The sequence below is a fragment of the Zalophus californianus genome, chromosome 5 (genome assembly GCF_009762305.2).
Source record: "Zalophus californianus isolate mZalCal1 chromosome 5, mZalCal1.pri.v2, whole genome shotgun sequence".
NCBI classification, from domain to species: Eukaryota; Metazoa; Chordata; class Mammalia; order Carnivora; family Otariidae; genus Zalophus; species Zalophus californianus.
This window is the reverse complement of record NC_045599.1, coordinates 61051538-61074492: the sequence shown is the minus strand read 5'-3', so window position 1 is coordinate 61074492 and position 22955 is coordinate 61051538. Positions and strand designations below refer to the sequence as shown.

General features: G+C 37.1%; 1 protein-coding gene across 1 annotated transcript in view; it reads right to left on the bottom strand.

The window, feature by feature from the left end:
* The window catches only part of MSH3 (mutS homolog 3), a 190470-nt gene that overhangs the window by 80096 nt on the left and 87419 nt on the right, over positions 1-22955 (bottom strand). The window contains 3 exon segments of the mRNA XM_027606118.2: positions 355-475; positions 478-541; positions 16109-16241. Of these exon segments, the coding sequence (XP_027461919.2) occupies positions 355-475; positions 478-541; positions 16109-16241 (318 nt within the window).

Genomic DNA, 22955 nt, shown 5'->3' with positions numbered 1-22955 from the left:
TAAAACATAAACGCAGACTACTGCTGGGAATCTAGGAAATAAGTGTAAGATGCCATCTGACTCCCATGTTTGAATTAATAAACTGCTACTACTTGTTCCTGCCTGGATTTTATCTTTTCATCATCTGGTACCTGGAGAAGTACTGTCATCTGTCCTTGATAATGAACTGCCTAAGTTTTAGATGGCAGAGGGTTACTTTCAGCTATCATAGACAGCCTTTAGCATCCATCCTATTCTAATTTCAAATGCAACATCTACCAGTGCCGCGAGGGAAGCTTACGAATCCATACAACAAATGGCAATCTATTAGTTCTTCCTTTCAGCAGTGACAGTAATCTAAGAGTCTACTACTACTTGGCAGCTTGGTCATTAAGTATCCTTAAGTAACGTTCCACTGGACTGAGGAGTTCAGGAATTTCTAAAATAAATGTCTGGAGCAAATATGACCGAACATGGGAATTAACAGCAGGTATAATGCTTGAAATTCTGACTTCAGGTGATACAGGGTTTTGACAATCAAGAAGAACTCTTGCGTAGAACACTGAAAAAGAAATCTTTTTTAGCTAAATAAGAGATTATGAACATGAAGTTTAATTGAGTGGTCTTTTAATTAGTGGTCTTTTCTTTTTTAGTTAATGGTCTTTTTCAAGTTAGAATCAGAATTCAGAAATTTTAATTTACTCTATATACTAGTTAATTGAAATAAGTATTGTTGATAACTTCTAAATGTTAAATCAATAGCTCAAACACTTTGTAACATTTTAAAACTCTAAAGAAAATAATTTGGGCCAGGGAGAGTAAAGCCAATACTGTTCAATAATTTTTCATTTTAAAATATATTGACCATATAGCAAAAATGCAGTAACCAATGTCAAAATATAAAGGACAATTCTGGGAAATATCTGCAACATGTGAGAAATAAATGGCAAAATTCTTCCAGTTTAATGAGCTCTTCTTACAAATCGACCTGGTAAAGATGCATAATCCACAGATAATGGCTAAGTGACTGAATATGCAGCTCATAAAAAAAAAAAGGAATGTCCAATAAGCACAATTAACTCACACATAATTAGAACAAGCAAATTAATAATGACAAGATAGCATTGTCACTTATCAGAATGCCACAGATTTAAAACCTGATAATAGCTCAAGTCACACAGGGTATTAAAAAGACACTTTTATATACAATTAGGTAGAGGCATAACTTCTTTGAAGAGTAAAGTGCATATACCCTTTGACTTAAATAATTCACTCTTAAAAGTTAAACGAAAACTATACTTAACAAGTAGTGAAAAAGTATGTGTATCTGAATATTTATAGTGCACTATTGGTAATACTTGGTAATAATATTGGTAATAATATTAAAAAGATGAATAGGAAACAAGTATCTAAAAACTGGGATCTTATCAGGAAAAGCTCACGCAATGTAACAGTATTAAACAGTTAAATGAAACTTAAGGCATCTGTACATATTGATGTACAGATCAACATGGAACTCCATAATTTTGACAAATATTAAATATACATAGTATGTTTATACTATGTACCATATGTGTATTTACTACAGTAAAATTTCATTTTTGATTCTTCATACTATATGCATTATTCTTTATAGATAAAATATAAATAAAAAATATCTGGAAGGGTACACATGTTAACTTACTCTAGTTACCTCTGGGTGGTGTGTATTCAGGGAAAAGTAGAAGAAAATGTTTTATTCCTTATTTCATACCTTTACAAATACTGTTGCAATTTTTAAACACGAACATGAATAATTTTACTTTTGGAACTCTTGATAAAGAGAATAAGCTGAACATGTACATCTAATTTCACACTACCTTAAAACTACAGTCCAAGATGGTTTAAAAAGGCATAAAAACCTCAAGAATAACTAGAAGACAGCAGTAACAACATCTTAGAAACTATAAAGTAAATAGAATAAGTAGTAACTGACTTAGAAGATTCAAAATATTAGCATTTCAAGCTGACTGTGAGGAAAACTAGAACGCAACTTGAGTTACACCAAGAATCTAAAAGACTCAGAAATTGGTGGCACAAATTATCTTTGGAAGTGGAAGCTGGGAGAGGGTGGGGGGTAGAACATGACTGGCTGCAAATGAATTAAGAAGCAATTTATCCCTCAATATTTTATTCCTCTCCATGCCACTGAGCAATCACTATTTCCTAACCAACAGAAGACTAATTTTATTCTCTGGAGAAGGTCAAACATAGCGTACCTGAACCACTCCTTCAGGCACAGTGAAAGATGAGAATACCACCAAAAGCAAGGGATTAAAATAAGAGAAAACAGAGATTCCAATTGCCTCCACCTAGCTCCCAGAAACATTGTTAGCCATTCAGGAGGCTAGAAGAGTCCCTAGGGAATGGCACAGATCCAAGAGAAAATTCTGAAGATACTAAAGCAGGAGTCACTCCAAACATGGATCAGCTAGTACACTGTACAGTATACCTCTTATTTTGCAGCCATATTCATCTAAAGAGATCTTATCAGCATTTTATCCACTGATAAAACTCTTATCCACTCTTTAAAAATGCTCAGGCATCAGATAAAAAATTCTAACATGAAATGAAAAAACCAAAACAATCAATCAATCAATCAACAAATACTAGAGGGAATACAGTCTATATACGTAGAAGAAAAATGTCTTTAAAAAAAACCAGTATTACCGTTGGTGGGAATGCAAGCTGGTGCAGCCACTCTGGAAAAACAGTATGGAGGGTCCTCAAGAAGTTGCAAATAGAGCTACCTTATGATCCAGCAATTGTACTACTGGGTATTTACCCCAAAGATACAAATGCAGTAATCCGACAGGGCACCTGCACCCCAACATTTATAGCAGCAATGTCCACAATAGCCATACTATGGAAAGAGCCCAGATACCCATTGAAACATGGAAAAAGATGTGGTACACATATACAATGGAAACACTATGCCGTCATCAAAAAAATGAAATCTTGCCATTTGCAATGATGTGGATGGAACTAGAGGGTATTATGCTAGTGAAATAAGTCAATCACAGAAAGACAATTATACAGTCTCACTCATATGTGGAATTTAAGAAACAAAACAGGATCATAGGGGGTAGGGAAGGAAAAATAAAACAAGACAAAATCAAAGAGGGAGACAAACCATAAGAGATTCTTAATCATGGAAACAAAACTGAGGGTTGCTGAGGGGAGGAGGGTGGGGGATGGGATAACTGGATGATGGACATTAAGGAGAGCACGTGATGTAAGGAACATTGAGTATTTAGTAAGACCTGATGAATCACTGAATTCTATCTCTGAAACTAATAATAATACATTATATGTTAATTAATTGAATTTAAATAAAAACATATTAAAAAAAACTTAAAAAAAAACAATATCCTCAGTTAACCAGAGAATAATGCAGTCATGAAACAAGAACAGAATATTTTTTTTAAATAGAAACATTTCAGAGAACAGGATTCAATCAATTCAAAAAAAAAAAAAACTTCAAAAAAGAAAGAACCTAAATATAACTCAGGAAAATTTCCCAGAACTTGGTGCCAATTTAAAGGCTCAATACAATGGATGAAAACAGAATCAAATTCATGGCAAATCATCATGAAATCTGAGGAATTCGGGGATGAAAAGAAAATGTTTCAATTCTAGAAGAGATAAAAAAAGTCACACCAAGAATAGGAACCAGACTATCCAACAAAAAATAGAAGATAGAAGACAATGGAGTAACACAAATTCTAAAGGAAAATAATTTTTAGCCCTAGAACTTTATACCCAGTCAAACTACCAATCAAATGTGAGTAGAAACAAGACATTTCAGGGGCACTGGGTGGCTCAGTCGGTTAAGCATCTGCCTTTGGCTCAGGTCATGATCCCAGGATTCTGGGATCAAGCCCTGTGTTGGGCTCCAGTTCAATGGAGAGCCTGCTACTCTCTCTCCTTCTGCCCACCCCCTGCTCATGCACTGTCTCTCAAATAAAATCTTTAAAAAAAAAAAAGAAAAGAAAACAAGACATTTCCAGACATTTCAAAAACATTTACTGCTGACCTCTGAACAACACAAGTTTGAATTGTGTGCAGGTCCGCTTCTACAGATTTTTTTGGATAAAATACTACAGTACTGCAAATGTATTTTCTCTTTCTCAAAAGAAATTGTCTTAATATTATGATTTTCTTCACATCTTTTTCTCTAGCTTACTTTATTATAAGAAGACAGTATATAATAAAATATAACAACCAAAACATGTTAATTGACTATCATTAAACTTCAGGTCAACATCAGGCTATTAGTAGTTAAGTTCTGGGACAGTCAAAAGTTATACATAGATTTTCAACTCTTCAGGGGCCAATGCCCTTAACTCCTGCACTGTTCAAAGGAGTTGAGGTCAACTGTACTTCCAATACCCTGTCTCAGGATGCTTCTAGAAAATGCACTCTATCAGAATGAAGTAATAAACCAAAAGGGAAGACACAGAATTTTGAACAAAAGATTCAATTCAAGGGAAATAATATCAAAGATGGCTATACAACTAGTAGATGAGGGCAATCCAGTCTAAGTGGGACCAGGGTAAAATGAATAGAATATTTGATGAAAATAAGTATCTTGAGATGAGGAAGATTTCGGGTTGAGTAAATGGTAAGTACACATAATAAATAGTATACATAAAATGAATTAATGCTAAGAACCTATTTAGAAAGAAAAAAATTATTAACTAAAAGGAATGAAGTAAATTATGCAAAAAAATAAGAAGTTAGGCCAAACTGAGTAAAAGCCTGAATCTAAAGTGTCTCATAAAGTATCTCTTCACAGAGAGGCCAAAGATAAATATAGAGGCTGGATTTTTGTAATGTGGAGCCTAGAAGGTTTTTGGCCAACAGTCAATAGTTAATTATTAAATAGATACATTCTAACAAAGTGAAACTAAAAGTAAACATTTCAATACAATTTTTGAATAACCAATCTCTTATAATGATTGTAATTTGAGGATGATTTTTCATCTTCAGATATAAAATTTAAGTCAGCAACAGCAGCCAAAGCGAAATGAAGTGCTTTGCAATCAAGTTTTATGTGCCCCAAGGCACGTTGTTTTCAAGTTTCTTAAGCAAAATAACTCAACAGAGCTGCCAGAAAGCTGAAGAGAAGGGTGAAGTAGTGAGCTCCTGGAGGTCACTCATGTTCAAATCCCATCTCCAGCAGCAATTTCTCTGTGGAAGAGCATTAGAACACATCCCTAAGTGTGGAAAAGGGTCATCATGGGACTGGAAGAACTCCAGCCTAAGTTCCATACTGAGAACGTGGCTTTAGGCTTATACCAGTCTGGCCAAGAAATTATTCTCGCCTACAAAATTCTGGAAACACTCTCCTCTAACATTTTACATAAGTGCTATAATCCTTTAAATGTATTCACCAATCTTAGCAGTTATGTATCATTCTTCTTACAAAACAGTTTCTTGAGCAAAGTTAGTAGAGTTTCTAAGACTAACACTGTTCTCTAAGATTTGAATTTGAAGTTTTACTATAAAGATACTAATTGTGTGTGTGTATATATATATATTATTTATTTATATATATTTTAGTAAATACTTTTACTAATCAAGAAAGTTTTGTTTCATTTCAGGGTCGGCCTTCTTGGTATATTCTATTATTATCGACATGAAAAATACCAATTTGTGACTATTCCATGCACTTTCACACAGCCATATGGCCTAGGCTTACCACTTCCACAATAACCAAATAGTGTTCCTAACCATTTTATGAATTTTACATAATTGGCACAGTCAGTACCCAGGATATCACTCCACCATTTGGTGCATACAGCAGAAGCTTATTTTAGAGTAATCTAATGATAAGAACAGACATGTGTTTGGTGGTGTGTTCCAAGAGCCCAGCAAACTAATCTAAAAAAATTTGGTTGAACCGCATTTTTTGATTTCCTAAAGTTGGTCTGTTACCAAGTCATTTCTAATCCTCACTTTTCAAATCAATCTTTAGGCACACTTGTGTAAACATTAAAACAGCAATAAGGAACAACCTCTAAGTAAGTCATAAGTTCCTTCACTAAAGTACAGTTTGAAAACTCTAAAACAAAAGTCATTCTTGGTTACTTTTTAAAATGAATCCGATTCCTATACCATATAATTTTAATTTACTATGTAAAATCTAAAAAAAAAAAAAAAAAAAGGCAAACCCATAGATGCAGAGAATAGATTTGTGGTTGCCAGAGGTGGGCCATGGAGGGCAAATGGATGAAATGGGTGAAGATGATCAAAAGGTGCAAACTTCCAATTATAAAAGAAGTCCTGGAGATGTAATGTATAGCATGGTAACTATAGTTAATAATACTGCACTGCATGTCTGAACACTGCTAAGAGAGTAAATCTTAAAAGTTCTCATCATAAGAAAAAGAAGGCTTTGTAACTATGTGTGGTGATGAACGTTAGTTAGACCTACTGTGATTATTTCTCAATATATACGTATATCAAACCATTGATTATGTGTACATCTGAAATACAAGGCTATATGTCAATTATATCTCAATTTTCAAAAAAGAATTAGATTCTTTTACCAGAGTTTTAAAACTTTTGTAAATACACAAACCTTATGAATTGAAAACATCAAAGTAAAGTTTAAAGGGAAGCAAAGCACAACAAATCACAGCACCATGGAAAGATGCTTCTGCCTTGATGCCATGGATACTTTGACTCGGCTCTTTTAGTTAGCAATTAATAATTTTCTCAGCTTTGTCCCTATTTTTTCTTGAGAAAGAGAGAAATCTTTAACGACTGTCAGTGAATCCTTTCAAGCAGTGAAGACAAGGTGCTTGGAGACCTATTGCTTGATGAAGGGTAATATGCACTGATTGTCAGGCACCGGACCAATGATACAACCTAACAAATGGTTTGACATCCACTCTGTAACCTCAAAAATGTCAACCATAACACTTTCGACTACATTAGTCCCCCCTTATCTATGGGGGATATGTTCTAAGACCCCATATGGATATCTGAAACCCCAGATAGTACCTAACCCCATATGTACTGTTTTTTCCTATACACGTATACCTATGATAAAGTTTAATTGATAAACTAAGTGCACTAGTAAGAGGTGCACAATAACTAATAATCAAGTAGAACAATTATAACAATATACTGTAATAAAAGTTCTATGAATGTGCTCCTTCTCTTTCCCTGTCAAAATATGTTATACTGTACTTACCCTTCTTATGATGATGATATGAGATGATAAAATGCCTACTGATGAGATGAAGTGAGGTGAATGTCATAGGCACTGTGACATGGAGTTAGGCTATTACTGACCTTCTGACAGTATATCAGAAGGTGACCACCTGCTTCTAGACTGCTGTTGATGGCAGGTAACTGCAACCGCAGGCAAGGGGGCAGTACAGTTATCAGGACAACCTCTGTTACTGCCAGCAAAACACCACCACAAGGGCACCGACTCATGGTACGAAAGACTCCAATGACCCCCTAACCCACCCATGCATTCTTCCCGAGGGATGAGTATTTCCCAATTCTGGCTTGTTCTTTGTTTTCAAATTTAGCTGAAGCATATGGAGCAGTTACATAAGTCCTCTCGGGCACTGCAAGTATTCTCAGAAGCAGTACTTATTGTTCCAGTAAAACTTTGTGGGGGAAAGGACTAAAAAAAGTAAAGACTAATGAAAAATTGGTCACAACTAAAATGTGGGCACATAAAAATTGTTCTACAATAAAATTATTACATTGGCAGGGATTTACATTTGGGCAGAAAATAAAGATGGCTTATGTCAGGATAACCAGGAAAAAAATGCAATGGTAGTCAAAACTACTACATCAAAAATGGTTACGTCCAAAGTGTACCCACTAAAAACCCAGTCAAGGACCCTGGTTTAAATACTAATTCTGTCCCTAACAAACTACTCTCTTCTCAGCATCATCATTTTATCCAAGGTAATGCAAGCTTTGATAGCATTATATAGAGATAGCAGTATACATAGTGTCCCTTTGTAAGAAGGTGAGAAACACAGTTTATCTTCTCAATTTCATAAAGTTTTTACAAGGGACAAAGGGTCTAACGTATGTGAATGACTCCCGCAATAGGTAAAACACTACAGAAAGTTAATCAACAATTATAAATATACTTAATTGATTTTCATTAATTCTAAGCATATTTTGAAGATAAATTATTTCTGTGTGAAAAATCTCTCGGGTTTTTTCATTTAATTGGCATTAATTAATTTATTTACTTTTAATTAAGTTTTTACTTTAATGCCAGTATACTTAACAGAGTGTCACGTTAGTTTCAGGTGTACAATATCATGATTTAACAATTCCACACATCACCCAGTGCTCATCATGACAAGTTTACTCCCGAATCCCCATCATCTATTTCACCCATCCCCCCGCCCACCTCCCCTCTGGTAACCATCAGTTTGTTCTGTATAGTTAAGAGTCTGTTTCTTGATCTGTGTCTCTCTTTATTTTTCCCTTTGCTCGTTTGTTTTGTTTCTTAAATTCCACATGAGTGAAATCATATGGTATTTGTCTCACTTATTTCACTTAGCATTATAATCTCTAGCTTCATCCATGTCATAGCAAATAAGATTTCATTCTTTTTTATACCACCTTTTCTTTATCTATTCACCCATCGACAGACACCTGGGGTGCTTCCGTAATTTGGCTATTGTAAATAATGCTGCAATAAACATAAGGGTGCATGTACCCCTTTGAATTAGCATTCTTGTATTCTTTGGGTAAATACCCAGTAGTACAATTGCTGGATCGTAGGGTACTTTTGACTTTTTGAGGAGCCCCCATACTGTTTTTCACAATGGCTGCATCACTTTGCATTCCCTCCACAAGTGCAAGAGAATTCCTTTTTCTCCACATCCTTGCCAATACCTGTTGTTTCTTATATTGTTGATTTTATCCATTCTCATAGGTGTGAGGTGATACCTCATTGTAGTTTTGATTTGTATTCCCCTGATAAGTGATGATGAGCATCTTTTCATGTGTCTATTAGCCATCTGGATGTCTTCTTTGGAGAAATGTCTGTGCATGTCTTCTGCCCATTTTTTTAAATTTAATTTTATTATGTTATGTTAATCACCATATATTACATCATTAGTTTTTTGGGTTTTTTTAAAAATATTTTATTTATTTATTTGAAAGAGAGAGAATGAGAGAGAGAGCACAAGAGAGGAGGGAGGGTCAGAGGGAGAAGCACACTCCCTGCTGAGCAGGGAGCCTGATGTGGGACTCGATCTCAGGACTCCAGGATCATGACCTGAGCTGAAGGCAGTCGCTTAACCAACTGAGCCACCCAGGCACCCCAACATCATTAGTTTTTGATATAGTGTTCCTGATTCATTGTTTGCATATAACGCCCAGTGCTCCATTTTTAATTGGATTACTTGGTTTTTAGGTGTTGAGCTATATAAGTTCTTTACATATTTTGAATACTAACCCTTTATTGGATATATCATTTAAAAATATCTTCTCCCATTTCATAGGCTGCCTTTTAGTTTTGTTGACTATCTCCTTCACTGTGCAGCTTTTTATTTTGATGTAGTCCGACTCATTTATTTTTGCTTTTATTTCCCTTGCCTCAGGAGACATTATCTAGAGAGAAGTTGCTACAGCTAATGTCAAAAAAGTTATTGCCTGTGTTCTCTTCTAGGATTTTTATGGCTTCAGGTCTCACATTAGGTCTTTAATCCATTTTGAATTTATTTTTGTGTATGCTGTAAGAAAGTGGTCCGATTTCATTCTTTAAGATTTATCTATTTTGAGACAGAGAGAGAGGATGTGTGTAAGTGGGGGGGGGGCAGCAGGAGAGGGACAGAATCTTAAGCAAACTCTTCACTGAGCAAAGAGCCCAATCCGGGGCTCAATCTCACAACCCTGAGATCATGACCTGAGCCAAAATCAAGAGTCGGACATCTAACTGACTAAGACACCCAGGTGCCCCCAGTTTCATTATTCTGCATGTTGCTGTCCAGTTTCCTCAACACCATTTGTTGAAGAGAGTCTTTTTTTTTTAAAGATTTATTTATTTGAGAGAGAGAGAGAGAGAGAGAGAAAGTGGGGGGAGGGGCACAGAGAGAATCTTCAAGCACCCCACCAAGTGCAGAGCCTGACAACGCAGGGCTCGATCTCAGGACCCATGAGATCATCACCTGAGCCGAAACCAAGACTTGGACGCTTATCCAACTGTGCCACCCCGGCACTCCAAGACTGCCTTTTTCCCAATGGATAGTCTTTCCTCCTTTGTTGAAGGTTCAGTGACCATTTAATTGTGGGTTTGTTTTGGGATTTTCTATTCTGTTCCATTGATCTATTGTCTCTTTTTGTGCCAGTACCACACTGTTTTGACTCTACAGCTTTGTAATAAAACTTAACATTCAGAATTGTTATGCCTCTAGCTTTTCTTTTCTTTTTCTAAGACTGCTTTAGCTACTGGGGCACCTGGGTGGCTCAGTCGTTAAGCGTCTGCCTTCAGCTCAGGTCATGATCTCAGGGTCCTGGGATCGAGCCCCACATCGGGCTCCCTGCTCCGCGGGAGGCCTGCTTCTCCCTCTCCCACTGCTTGTATTCTCTCTCTCGCTGTATCTCTCTCTGTCAAATAAATAAATAAAATCTTAAAAAAAAAAAAAGACTGCTTTAGCTACTCGGGGTCTTCTGAGGTTCCACACAGATTTCAGGATTATCTGTTCCAGTTCTGTGAAAAAAGCTGTTGGTATTTTGATAGGGATTCCATTAAATTTGTAGATTGCTCTGGGTAGTATAGACATTTTAACAATATTTGTTCTTCCAAATACTGGAGCACAGAATGTCTTTCCATTTCTTGGTGTTGTCTTCAATTTCTTTCATCTGTGTTTTTGTTGTTGTTGTTGAAGTTTTATTTGAGTTGACACACAATGTTACATTAGTTTCAGGTATAGAACACAGCAATTTGACAAAGCTATACGTTATGCTTGCTCACCAGAAGGGTAGCAACCATCTGTCACAATGCCATTACACTATTAGTGACTGCATTCCCTATGCAGTACCTCTGATTCCCGTGACTTACACATTCCCTAACAGGAAGCAGGCAGCTCCCGCTCCCTTTTATCCATTTTGTCCATCCCCTCACCTTCTTCCTTCTGGCAACCATCAGTTTGTTCTCTGTAGTCACATGTCTGATTCTGCTTTTTTGTTTATTCGTTTGTTTTCTTTTTCTCTGACTTATTTCACATAGCATAATACCCTCTAGGTCCGCTGATGTTGCAAATGGCAAGATCTCATACTTTTTTTTATGGCTGATTACTACTGAGTATATATACACCACACTTTCCTTATCCATTTGTTCATTTTTGTTTTTTGGATTCCATGTATAAGTGAAATCATATGGTATTTGTCTTTCTCTGACTTATTCCGTCTAGGATTATACCCTCTAAGTCTATTCATGTTGTCACAAATGTCAAGCTCTCTTTCTTTTCATGGCTCAGTAATACTCCATTCTGTAATATTCCAATGTATCTCTCTCTTTTTTTTTAAAGCTTTAATATAAACCCCAGCTAGTAAACATACAGTGTACTACCAGCTTTGGGTATACAATCCAGAGACTCAACACCTATACATAACACCCGGTACTCACCACAACAAGTGTACTCCATAATCTCCATCACCCACTTCATCTATCCTCCCACCCACCTCCCCTTTGGTAACCATCAGTTTGCTCTCTATAATTAAGAGTCTCCCTGGGGCACCTGGGTGGCTCAGTTAAGTGTCTGCCTTCAGCCCAGGTCATGATCTCAGGGTCCTGGGACCAAGTCCCACGTCAGGCTCTCTGAGCAGCGGAGAGTCTGCTTCTCCTCTCCCTCTCCTCTACCCATGCAAACCACTTGTGCTCTCTCTCTCTCTCTCTCTCTGTCAAATAAATAAATATAATCTTAAAAAAAAAATCTCTTTCAAGGTTTGCTCACTCTTTTTTCCCCCTATGCTCATTTGTTTTGCTTCTTAAATTCCACACGAGTGAAATCATATGGTATTTGTCTTTTCTGACTTTTTTCATTTGGCATAATTCTCTATGCTCCATCCACAACATTACAAATGACAAGATTTTGTTCTTTTTTATGGCCAAGTAATACTCGTGTGTGTGTGTGTGTGTGTGTGTGTGTGTGTGTGTGTGTTCATTGCATGTGTAGATATATATATCATACCTTCTTTACCAATTCATCATCAGCCGACGGACATTTCATCAGTGTTTTATAGTTTTCAGAGTACAGGTGTTTCACCTCTTTGGCTAGGTTTATTTCTAGGTATATTATTTTTGGTGCAATTGTAAATGGAATTGTTTTCTTAATTTTGCTTTCTGCTGCTTCATTATTGGTATATATATATGCAACAGATTTCTGTACATTGATTTCATATCACAGGACTTTATTCAATTTATCAGTTCTAGAAGTTTTTTTGGTCGAGTTTTTATGGTTTTCTATATGGAGTATGATGTCAGCTGCAAATAGTGAAAGTTTTACTTCTTCTTTACCATTCTGGATATCTTTTATTTCTTTCCTTGTCTGATTGCTGTGGCTAGGACTTCCAGTACTATGGTGAATACAAGCAGTGAAAGTGGACATCCTGGTCTTATTCCTGATCTTACTCTTAGTTTTTCCCCATTAAGGATGATGTTAGCTGTAGGTTTTTCATATATGCCCTTTATTATGTTGAGGTACGTCCCCTCTAAACCTACTTTGTTGAAGGTTTTTATCATGAATGGATGTTGCACTTTGTCAAATGCTTTTTTTGCATCTATTGAAATGATCACATGATTCTTATCCTTTCTCTTATTGATATGATATATCATGTTGATTTAAGAATACTGAACCACCCCTGTAGCCCAGGAATAAATCACACTTGATCGTGATGAATGTTTTTTTTAATGTATGGTTGGATTTAGTTTGCTAGTATTTTGTTGGGTTTTTATGTAGGGATATTGGCCTATAGATCACTTTTTCAGTGGTGTCTTTATCCGGTTTTGATATCAGAGTAATGCTGGCTTCACAGAATGAATTCAGAAGTTTTCCTTCCTTTTCTATTTTTTGGAATAGTTTGAGAAGATTAGGCATTAACTCTTCTTTAAATGTTTAGTAGAATTCACCCATGAAGCCATCCAGTCCTGGACTTTTTTTGGGAGAGTTCTGATTACTGAATCAATTTCTTTGCTGGTTACTGGTCTGTTCAAGTTTTCTATTTCTCCTTGTTTCAGTTTTGGTAGTTTATATGTTTCTAGGAATTTATCTATTTCTTACAGGTTGTCCAATTTGTTGGCATATAGTTTATAATATTCTCTTATGATTGTTGGTATTTCTGTGGTGTTGGCTGTTATTTCTCCTCTCTCATTTGTGATTTTATTTACTTGAGTCCTTTCCTTTTTTTCCTGGTAAACCTGGCTAGGGGTTTATCAATCTTATTAATTTTTTTTTTTTTTTTCAAAGAACCAGCTTCTATTTTCATTGAGCTGGTTTGTTTGTTTGTTTAGTTTCCATATCATTTATTTCTGCTCTGATCTTAATTATTTCCTTCCTTCTCCTGATTTTAGGTTTTGTTTGTTGTTCTTTTTCTAGGCCCTTTAGGTGTAAGGTTAGGTTGTTTGAGATTTGTCTTGCTTCTTGAGGTAGGCGCCTGTATTGCTATAAACTTCCCTCTTATGACTGCCTTCAGGTGTCCCAAAAGTTTTGGACCATCATGTTTTCATGTGCATTTGTTTCCATGTAGTTTTTTCCTTTCTCCTTTTATTTCCTGGTTGATCAACCATTCATCATTTAGTAGCATGTTGTTTAACCTCCATATATTTGTGGTCTTTCCAGATTTTTTCTTGTGGTTGACTCCCAGTTTCATAGCGTTGTGGTCAGAAAAGATGCATGGTATGATTTTGATCTTCTCAAATTTGCTGAGGTTTGCTTTGTGGGCTAATATGTGATCTATTCTGGAGAAGGTTCTGTGTGCACTTGAAAAGAATGTGTATTCTTTGGGTTTAGGATGGAATGTTCTGAATTTATCTGTTAAGTCCTTCTGGTCCAATGTGTCATTCAAAGCCACTGTTTCCTTGATTTTCTGTTTAGATGATCTGTGCATTGATCTATTACTGTATTATTATCAATTAGTTCCTCTATGTCAGTTATTAACTGTTTATGTATTTGGGTGCTATGTGGGTGTATACATATTTACAATTGTTATATCTTCTTGTTGGATTGTCCTCTTTATTATTTAGTGCCCTTCTTTGTCTCCTGTTACAGTTTTTGTTTTAAAGTCCAGTTTGTCCAATATAAGTATTGCTACCCTGGCTTTCTTCGGACATCCATTTGCATGGTAGATGTTTCTCTATCCCCTCACTTTTAATCTGCTGAATGTAGCGTATAGATGGGTCTTGTTTTTTTTATTCATTCTGTCACTCTACGTCTTTTGATTGGAGTGGTTAGTCCACTTACATTCAAAGTAATTATTAATAGATATGTATTTATTGCCATTTTATTACTTGTTTTGTGGTTGTTTCTGAAGATTTTCTTTGATCCTTTCTTTTCTTTCTCTCTTTCATGTTTTGCTGGTTTTCTTTGGTGATACATTTAGATTTCTTTCTCTTTATGCTTTACAAGTTTACTAGTGATTTTTGATATATGGTTACCATTAGTTTGTATATAACCTCTTCTGCATGTAGCAGTCTATATTAAGTTGATGGCTGTTAAAGTTTGAACCCATTCTTTTCTCCCCTCCTCCCTATGTTTTAGGTATATGTTATTATATTTTATATCCTTTTTTGTGAGTTCCTTGACTGATTTTTTTACAGAAATAATCATTTTTACTGCTTTTGGATTTCCTACATTTATACTTCACTTTTGATCTCTTCTTTCCACTCAAGTTCCCCTTAAATATTTCTTACAATGCTGGTTTAGTGGTCATGAACTCCTTTTAGTTTTTGTTTGTCTGGGAAACTATCTCTCCTTCTATTCTGAACGATAGCCTTGCTGGATAGAGTATTCTTGGCTGCAGATTTTTCCCATTATGCACTTTGAGTATATCATGCCACTCCTTTCTGATTTGCAAAGTTTCTGTTGAAAAAAATCCGCTGCTAGCCTAATGGGAAAATCCTCTCTTGTTAATGTTATGACAAACTGTAAAGCTTAAGTGCTAAAAATCAAAATAATGCTTTTTACTTTGCTTTAATACCCAAACTCATTTGCATATTGATACCACCACAGATATATTAGCAGATTTTTCCTTTGGATAAGTCAAATAAGAAGTTGTTCTAGGGTCAAAAGAAATAAGGCATCTCTTTTTTAAAAATGGCTAGTCTAGGGGTGCCTGGGTGGCATAGTCAATTAAGTGTTGGACTCTTGGTTTTGGCTCAGGTCATGATCTCAGGATCATGGGCTCGAGCCCCACTCCCAGCTCTGTGTTTAGCACAGAGTCAGCTTGGGATTCTCTCTCCCCTCTCCCACTGCCCCTCCCCCCACCCCTCTGTGCACACATGTGCATGCACGCGCACACTCTCTAATAATTAAATAAATCTTTTTTTAAAAAAATGGCTAGTCTAAGAAATTTCCTATTTTGATGATGGCCCACATTTTGAGGATGAAACATGAGAATATCCTGTGTTAAAATAGAAGGGCCTCTGTGTTGCTGTAGTTAACAGAAATGGGCAAACTTTACTTTTTACAATGCAAAAATTGGAATAACTTTATTTTTTTTAATTTTTATTTTTTTAAAGATTTTATTTCTTTACCTGACAGAGAAAGACACAGCGAGAGAGGGAACACAAGCAGGGGGAGTGAAAGAGGGAGAAGCAGGCTTCCCGCCAAGCAGGGAGCCCAATGCGGGGCTCTGGGATCACGACCTGAGCCAAAGGCAGACGCTTAATGACTGAGCCACCCAGGAGCCCCTAAAAAATTGGAATAACTTTAATTTGTGCCATTAAATGTTCTAAGACTTCTCTCATGTTATCCATAAGATTTCACAAAATAATAACAATGATAAAGCTCTGAGATTTTTTCCTTTAATACGTGGTGTCCTTGTGCTGCAGAACATTAACAGTTTTAATAGATTTGATTTCTATCACACTTACTTTTTTGTGATAAATGCTACAGAGTCCTCTCTCTATATCAGGCAGTTTACGCAGATGATTTTCTATCTGACCAAACACACTGGATTCTGAATGGAGTACTTCAGATACAGCATCTAGTCGAGCATTTATCTCCCTGTGGGAACAGAGTAGTAACAATTTTAAGATACGTTAGGAATTCAGAATAGAGACATTTCCCACTCTTATGCCCAGCACTGTGACAACAGCTACTTAGAAAAACATAAAGGGACTCCTCCCCCATACCTCTGGCCCTTCCTAACCCCAATCATTTACATCAAAGAGCAGGTACCATACAAGGAAAGTCATTAGCTAGGTGGAGCAGAAACTGGCTCATTAGATTTTCCATTCCTCCTGGGCAAACACACAGACCACATTTACCAGTCAGACCACATTTCCCAGTTTCCCTCTGCAATTAGGTATGGCCATGTACCCACGCTGTAGACAATAAAATGTAAGCAGGAATGATTAAGCCACTTCTGGCTCTGGCCCATAAAACCCTCCTGTGTGATCTTTCACATCTGTTCTTTCCCCAGCTGAATGTTAGGCCCCAAACAATCTTGTGAGGCACCTGAAGACTCTCTCAGCCTGGGTCCATTAGTGGAGCAGAAAACCCATCACTCCCACATTTGCTACCAGGTGTACTTTACATTAGCAAAAAATAAACTTTTATTGTATTTAAACCACTGAGACTGAGGATTTATTTGCTACAACTGCTTGTTTTTCCTTGGCTAATAAAACAGATCTACAAAGGGCAACTGAGTTTTCTAGTCCGACTGAAATGACTGATCATCTCAGTCAAAAACCAATTCATTCATTCAACCAACTACTTTGATGGAAGACTTGGTGGCTGAATTGATCACCCGTTTGAAGTGGGATTAGGCATACTGAGCCTGAGCAAAGACTCGGAGCAGTAACAGAAAGTACAGAAGATAAGACATCAGGAGACAGGGGAGACCAGAGTAGGAGGATTTCATCAGTGGCTGCACCGTGATGGGCAGGCCACTGGAGAGGAAATGGTGAGGCTGTCAACTTAAAATGGAAACCGGATTGACTAAATGTGCCCTAAATGGGATGTGGCGCACCTAGTGCCTATAAACACCAAAGACCCAGACTAGGTATGATGGCCATAATGTGGTATTAAAGACTGAGATAAGTAAACATACCTAGTAGATAGTGAGCCCTCAGTAAATGTTTTTTTGCATGAAGAATGAGCAAACAAGCAAATGAAAGAATGAACTGACACTTAGGGCCAAAGGGAAACGTGAGCTACTGAATACACGTTTGTCTAACAAAGTTCTGTTGATATCACACACACTGACGTGAAGGGCAAGCCTTAGAATCCTGCCTAGATGACTGTTAAATTGAGTACTTCCCAATTAATTGAGTGCCTTTTCTCTTTAGTATCCTTCAAACTACTCTGTGAGGACATGCCTGTTCACAACATGCATACTAAGTTGGCTTCATTTTTGTTTCATTTTTCTCTGGCTCATACTCTACTATGTAGAACAGGCATTTGGTTCAGCATGACACAGTAAAACACACCTGAGCTTTGTAGACATACACACTGGTCCCTCCATTCTCAGTGGGGTGGCCTCTTAAATCAATCCATTTCTTTCCATCTCTACTACTGCTACACTAGTTTAAGTAAAAATCATTTCTCACACAGACTACAAAAAGAGCCTCCTAACTTTCCTGCATCCACTTCTGCCCCCTTTTCCAATCCAGTCTCCACACTGTAGCCTGAGCGGTCTTCCAAATCTGTTCAAGTCTTACCTTTGCTTTCAGCTCATCAATGACTTGCCAATAATCTTAGATGCAAATCCAGATTCCTCCACTGACCTACAAGACAACTGGGCCCTGCTTACCTCTCAAGTCTCCATTCAGGCCGCTGCCATTCTCCTCCTCTCACTGTAAGTTTCACTTAGACTGAAATGGTTCCATGTTTTGGTCACTCCAACTTCTCTGATATCAGGGCCTCCTCATTTGCTGCTCACTCTGCCTTGAAGACTCTCTTCCTCTCTCCTGCTACCTACCAGCTCCACTTTGTTTGGCAAACTCCTATTCACCCTTCTTCTGAAAGAGCTTTTCAGACACAGCAGACCAGATTTAATCCTCTGCTACCCTTTTCCACACAACCCTCTATTGTCTTTCCATAGTGGAAATCGTTGTAATTGTATTTACTTCTCTGTCTTTTCTGCTGGACTGTAAGCTCAGTGAGAACAGGGATCATTTCTTCATCCCCACAGTTCTGGGATCACAATATGTGTTCAAAAAGTAGTTCTTGAATTCAGTTCAGCTCAATTCCAAAGACTACATATAAAGTAAATCAAGATGAGGTGAAAAAAAAAATTAAATTTTCTTTGCATAGGATTGTTGTGATAAAATAAATCAATGTTTTACCCTAACGTTTACCCAAAATGCTATACAAATATAAAGTTTTATTTTAATAACTCACTCCTGCATAAATGAAGGATAACACCAATTGAAACAGACTAGGTTGATGCTACAGATGGTATGAGGACAGATAAAATAATACCATCTGTGAATGTATAAGACAGCCTACAAAGATAGCTGCTCTCTCAAAAATTATAAAGGTTGTTGGAGATATGGAAAGATAAAAGCAAAACAGGTTAATAAAAGCCTAAGTCATACTTATGAAATATTCCAGAAGATTTTTTTTAAAATAGACATAAAACTACAAATTTCTTAGAAAGAGACAAAAAAGGATGTGCTAAGCTGGTCTGCAATCTGGAAAAATACAAAGGTACTGACTTTTTATTTTAGCCTAATGACAGCACAGGCAAAAGCATATTTACTATGAATCATTTTCGTTTTAACCCAGCCTTCATTGGTTAGGGAGCTCAGAAGTTAAAAATTCGGGCAGGTGACCTCAGTTAAAATCCAGCCTCTACCATATACCAATTATTTAGTCTTGCCCTAGTTTCTCCATCTATAAAATGGGAATAATAATGGTCTCTAACTCAGAGCTGTTACAAGAATGCAATGAAATAATGCATGGCAAACAGCACAGTGCCTGGTACATAGTAAGTACTCAATACAGATTAGTTGTTAACAGTGATCTTTATTTGCTTATACAATCTGTTTGGTAGATACCACAAAGAACAGCACAGGGTGGGGGAAAGAGCACCCGAAATGGTTAGTAGGCTGCACTGAGAATCCCATAACGCATTACAGATGTTTAGAACAGGCAGGAAGAGAGTGAAAGGGTGTGTGACACTGTTTACTACAAACTTCTCACCATGGGGGGAGCTATAGTTCTACTTTTATCTCCGATCTGCAGATCAGAATGCAAATTAGTAAAATGACTTCTAATCAAGTTTTTTAAAAAGTTTGCATATCCTGTTCTTAGCAGCAGTAACAAGATTTCCCAAATAACTCTAATAAAACAGTATGTCAGATTATACCAAAATAGAGAAAAAATATCTTGGTGTAATCAATAAGAGAGATTCAATAATCATGACAGTCAACAAAACAAGAAGTAGCATTGTCAAAAAAAAAAGGAAGTAGCACTGTCAACGAGATGATGGTAAAAGTATTTGTGTCAAGATGCCCTATAGTGTTCTATGGTTGATCTTACAGCATGACACATTCCAAATGAAAGGAAGGCCCCTGAGTCATTTCATTCCATGACAAAAAACAATGGACTTGAGGTCCTTCGATGACAAAGATTCTTCTTTACCACCAAAGACCCAAGGACTAAAAGTGGGTGTCACTGGAGTCCTTCACATTTGAAGATGAATTGGGCGATGACACCAGTATCTGTTGTGTGTGGCTGTCACTCAGGAACACAGTACGTAACCCTACTACAGCTGTTGCCATTGTAAGGACATGTGAAGTCTGTACCTGCTGGTTGCTATTTGTGGAGATGCCTCTATCATTCTAACATAAGGTTACTTGGAGAGCAAGGCGGGGGGGAACTAAAATACAAACTACTGAGGAGAGGTGGTTTTATGTGGTGTTTGTTCTGACTTTTCCCTGAAAGGTTTGCTCTGAAGAGTTGTTTGTGGGGTGCCTGGGTGGCTCAGTCATTAAGCATCTGCCTTCGGCTCAGGTCATGATCCCAGGGTCCTGGGATCGAGCCCCACATCGGGCTTCCTGCTCTGCGGGAAGCCTGCTTCTCCCTCTCCCACTCCCCCTGCTTGTGTTCCCTCTCTCACTGTGTCTCTGTCAAATAAATAAGTAAAATCTTTAAAAAAAAAAAAAAGAGTCATTTGTGTTTGTTCTGACTTTTCACTGAAAGTTTGGCTCTAAAGACAGACAATATAAAATGAGTAAATTAAATGCAGACATTACCATGCTGGCCATGCACTACGGCTCAACTAACTACCTACACAGCTTTCTAATAGAAACATGAGAGGGCCTATGATTACTTGGATCTCCCTAGAGTCACAGACATCATTCACTGGTTCATTTAATGAATAATTACCAAGTGCTTACAAAAGTACTGACTGTGGAATTAGCACAGGAAGATGTACGGGAAGATGGAGGCTGAAAGTGTGAGACTGTGACAGCAGGGGCTAGGCAGCCAGGCAGCATACGGTCATGTGAGGGACGTGGGCCACACAGGAGCTGGGACTTTCCCCTGAGAATGGGAGCCCATGGCTAACGTCTGAAAGGCAGAGGACAGTGGCAGGAAGACTCCAGGGGAGGGATGCTAATGATCTGAACTGGGTAAAGGATAGAGGGGTGAAAAGGCACATAGTTTTAAGATACATTAAGGAGGTCAAGTTAACAAGAGTTGTGACATATTAGATAAGGCAAGGCAGGAGGGGGAAGAAGGCATAGCTTGAGTAAGGAGATGAGCTATGAGTCATCCACAAATGTCATTATTTTATTTATTTACAAATTACATTCTAAGGAGCTATTCTGAATATGTACCTGTTGCAAATTATAAATCACCCAACAAGCTTTTGAGGATTTTTATTACTCCTGTTCTAGGGATGCATCATTTTAGGAATAGACAACAATTTACCCTTTTTGGAATATTAAACAGAACAATTTTCTGACAGCGATCTTCCATCACCAGTTTAGAACATCAACTTGAGTCTTTGAAAACACATGATAGGATTTTTGCTTTTGGTAATGGTGAGAACCAGTACTTTCAGACCATCATTCCAATGAGGACAATTTAAAAAGCCAAATGAGACATAAAAACATGTTCATAAAAGTATCAAAAAACTAACAAAATGGTAAGGAATAAAATCACCAAAATCTAAAAGAAAACAGTAACCCAGAGGAGTAATCCAGCAGTCAAAGCCACTTTTGTACTGAAGAGATCTGCTAAAAAATGAGCTAGCCTCACAGTAAAGATGAATTTGCAGCATAGGTTCGCATCATTTGGATGGACTAAAACATACCAAATGCTGAACTTGAATTAAAATGGTCCCAGAATGATTGTGCCACCAAGAACCTGGCAGAAGCAAACAAACAGAGAAGGCACCTTCATCCTAGCCCTCACATTATTCTTAAATTTCCAAAGAATATAATCAGTAAACAAAGATAAGCATAAAAAGCAACTAGATGAGTAAGAATCAACAGGAACAGACATAAACTACAAAGCTTTGGGCAGGGAAAGGGGTGATTAAATGAAAAACAAAACAAAACAAAAACTCAATAAATCCAAAAGAAATCACTGAAAGAAAGCAAATAAAGCAGACAACAGGTGGGGAAATTAGAAATCAAATCAGTTATGTAATTAGGGCATGACAGGTGATCTTTCTTTGCTCTCTGCTCTCTGTAATATTTTTACATCTGATGTGGTGTCATACAGTTTCAGTGTGATTTAGTGAAACGTGGATTTCTCATTTGTTCTCAAATGTACTTTGGATCCACCATGCTTCCTAAACCTAAGGACTCATATCATTCATGAAATCTGAGAAATTTTCATCCTAATAAAGGATTGTCAAAAGACAATCTCTTTGAACACAGTCTCTTCTCTCCCTATTCTAATTTCCCTCTGGAAATCTGATGACGATTATGTTAGACCACCTAATTCTCTTTTCGTCTTACAATTTCTTATATTTTTTATCGTATTGTCTCTCTGTGCTATACTCCAGGTAATTTCTTCAGAAATTATAGTTACTGCATTTATTCCTGTGTAACCCACCCACTGTTTCTAAAAGTTGTATGTGGTTCTTTTTAAAAAAACAATCTACTCTCTCCTTTGATGGCATTTTTGTTTTGTGCTCATATTTTTTGTTCTTTTTAGTATTTAACTTTAACTTCTTTTAACTTTTGAATTTATCCTCATAATCCCATGATCTGAAGGTCTTGGGATTCTAATTCTGCTGTTTATAATTTCTGCTCACATTCATGGTTACTTGTTTACTTATCTTTTGTAATTGTGTTTTGTGAGCTTATGGTAGAGCTCTCTCTTTGGGATTCCTAGGAGGCCAGGATTGAGAGTGTATTCCTTCAGGGAGCATTTGCATTTGCTTCTGCTAGGAACCCTGAGGCATGGGACCATTCAAAACAACTTTCAAAAATTGGAAATTGCCAGACTACACAGACAGTACAAATTGGAATAGCAAACCTGAGTGAGGGTGAGCCTTTGGTTGAGAATTCTTGGCAAATTTTCCCTCTGTAAAGACTAGGCCAAGATAAATGTATTTCCTTGTTCCCTCTCTTTAATGAGATTATGATCCTTGGAGGGTCTCACATTACTATAGGCTCCCTAACTTAGACACAAAGCCTTCACTCCAGTTTCCCACAAGGCTTTTTAAAAACCGATCCTTTTGATTACCAATGTCTGCAGAGGCCTAGGGTGGCAACTGCAGCAGCAAAGTCAACTCCCATTTCCAGCCCCTTC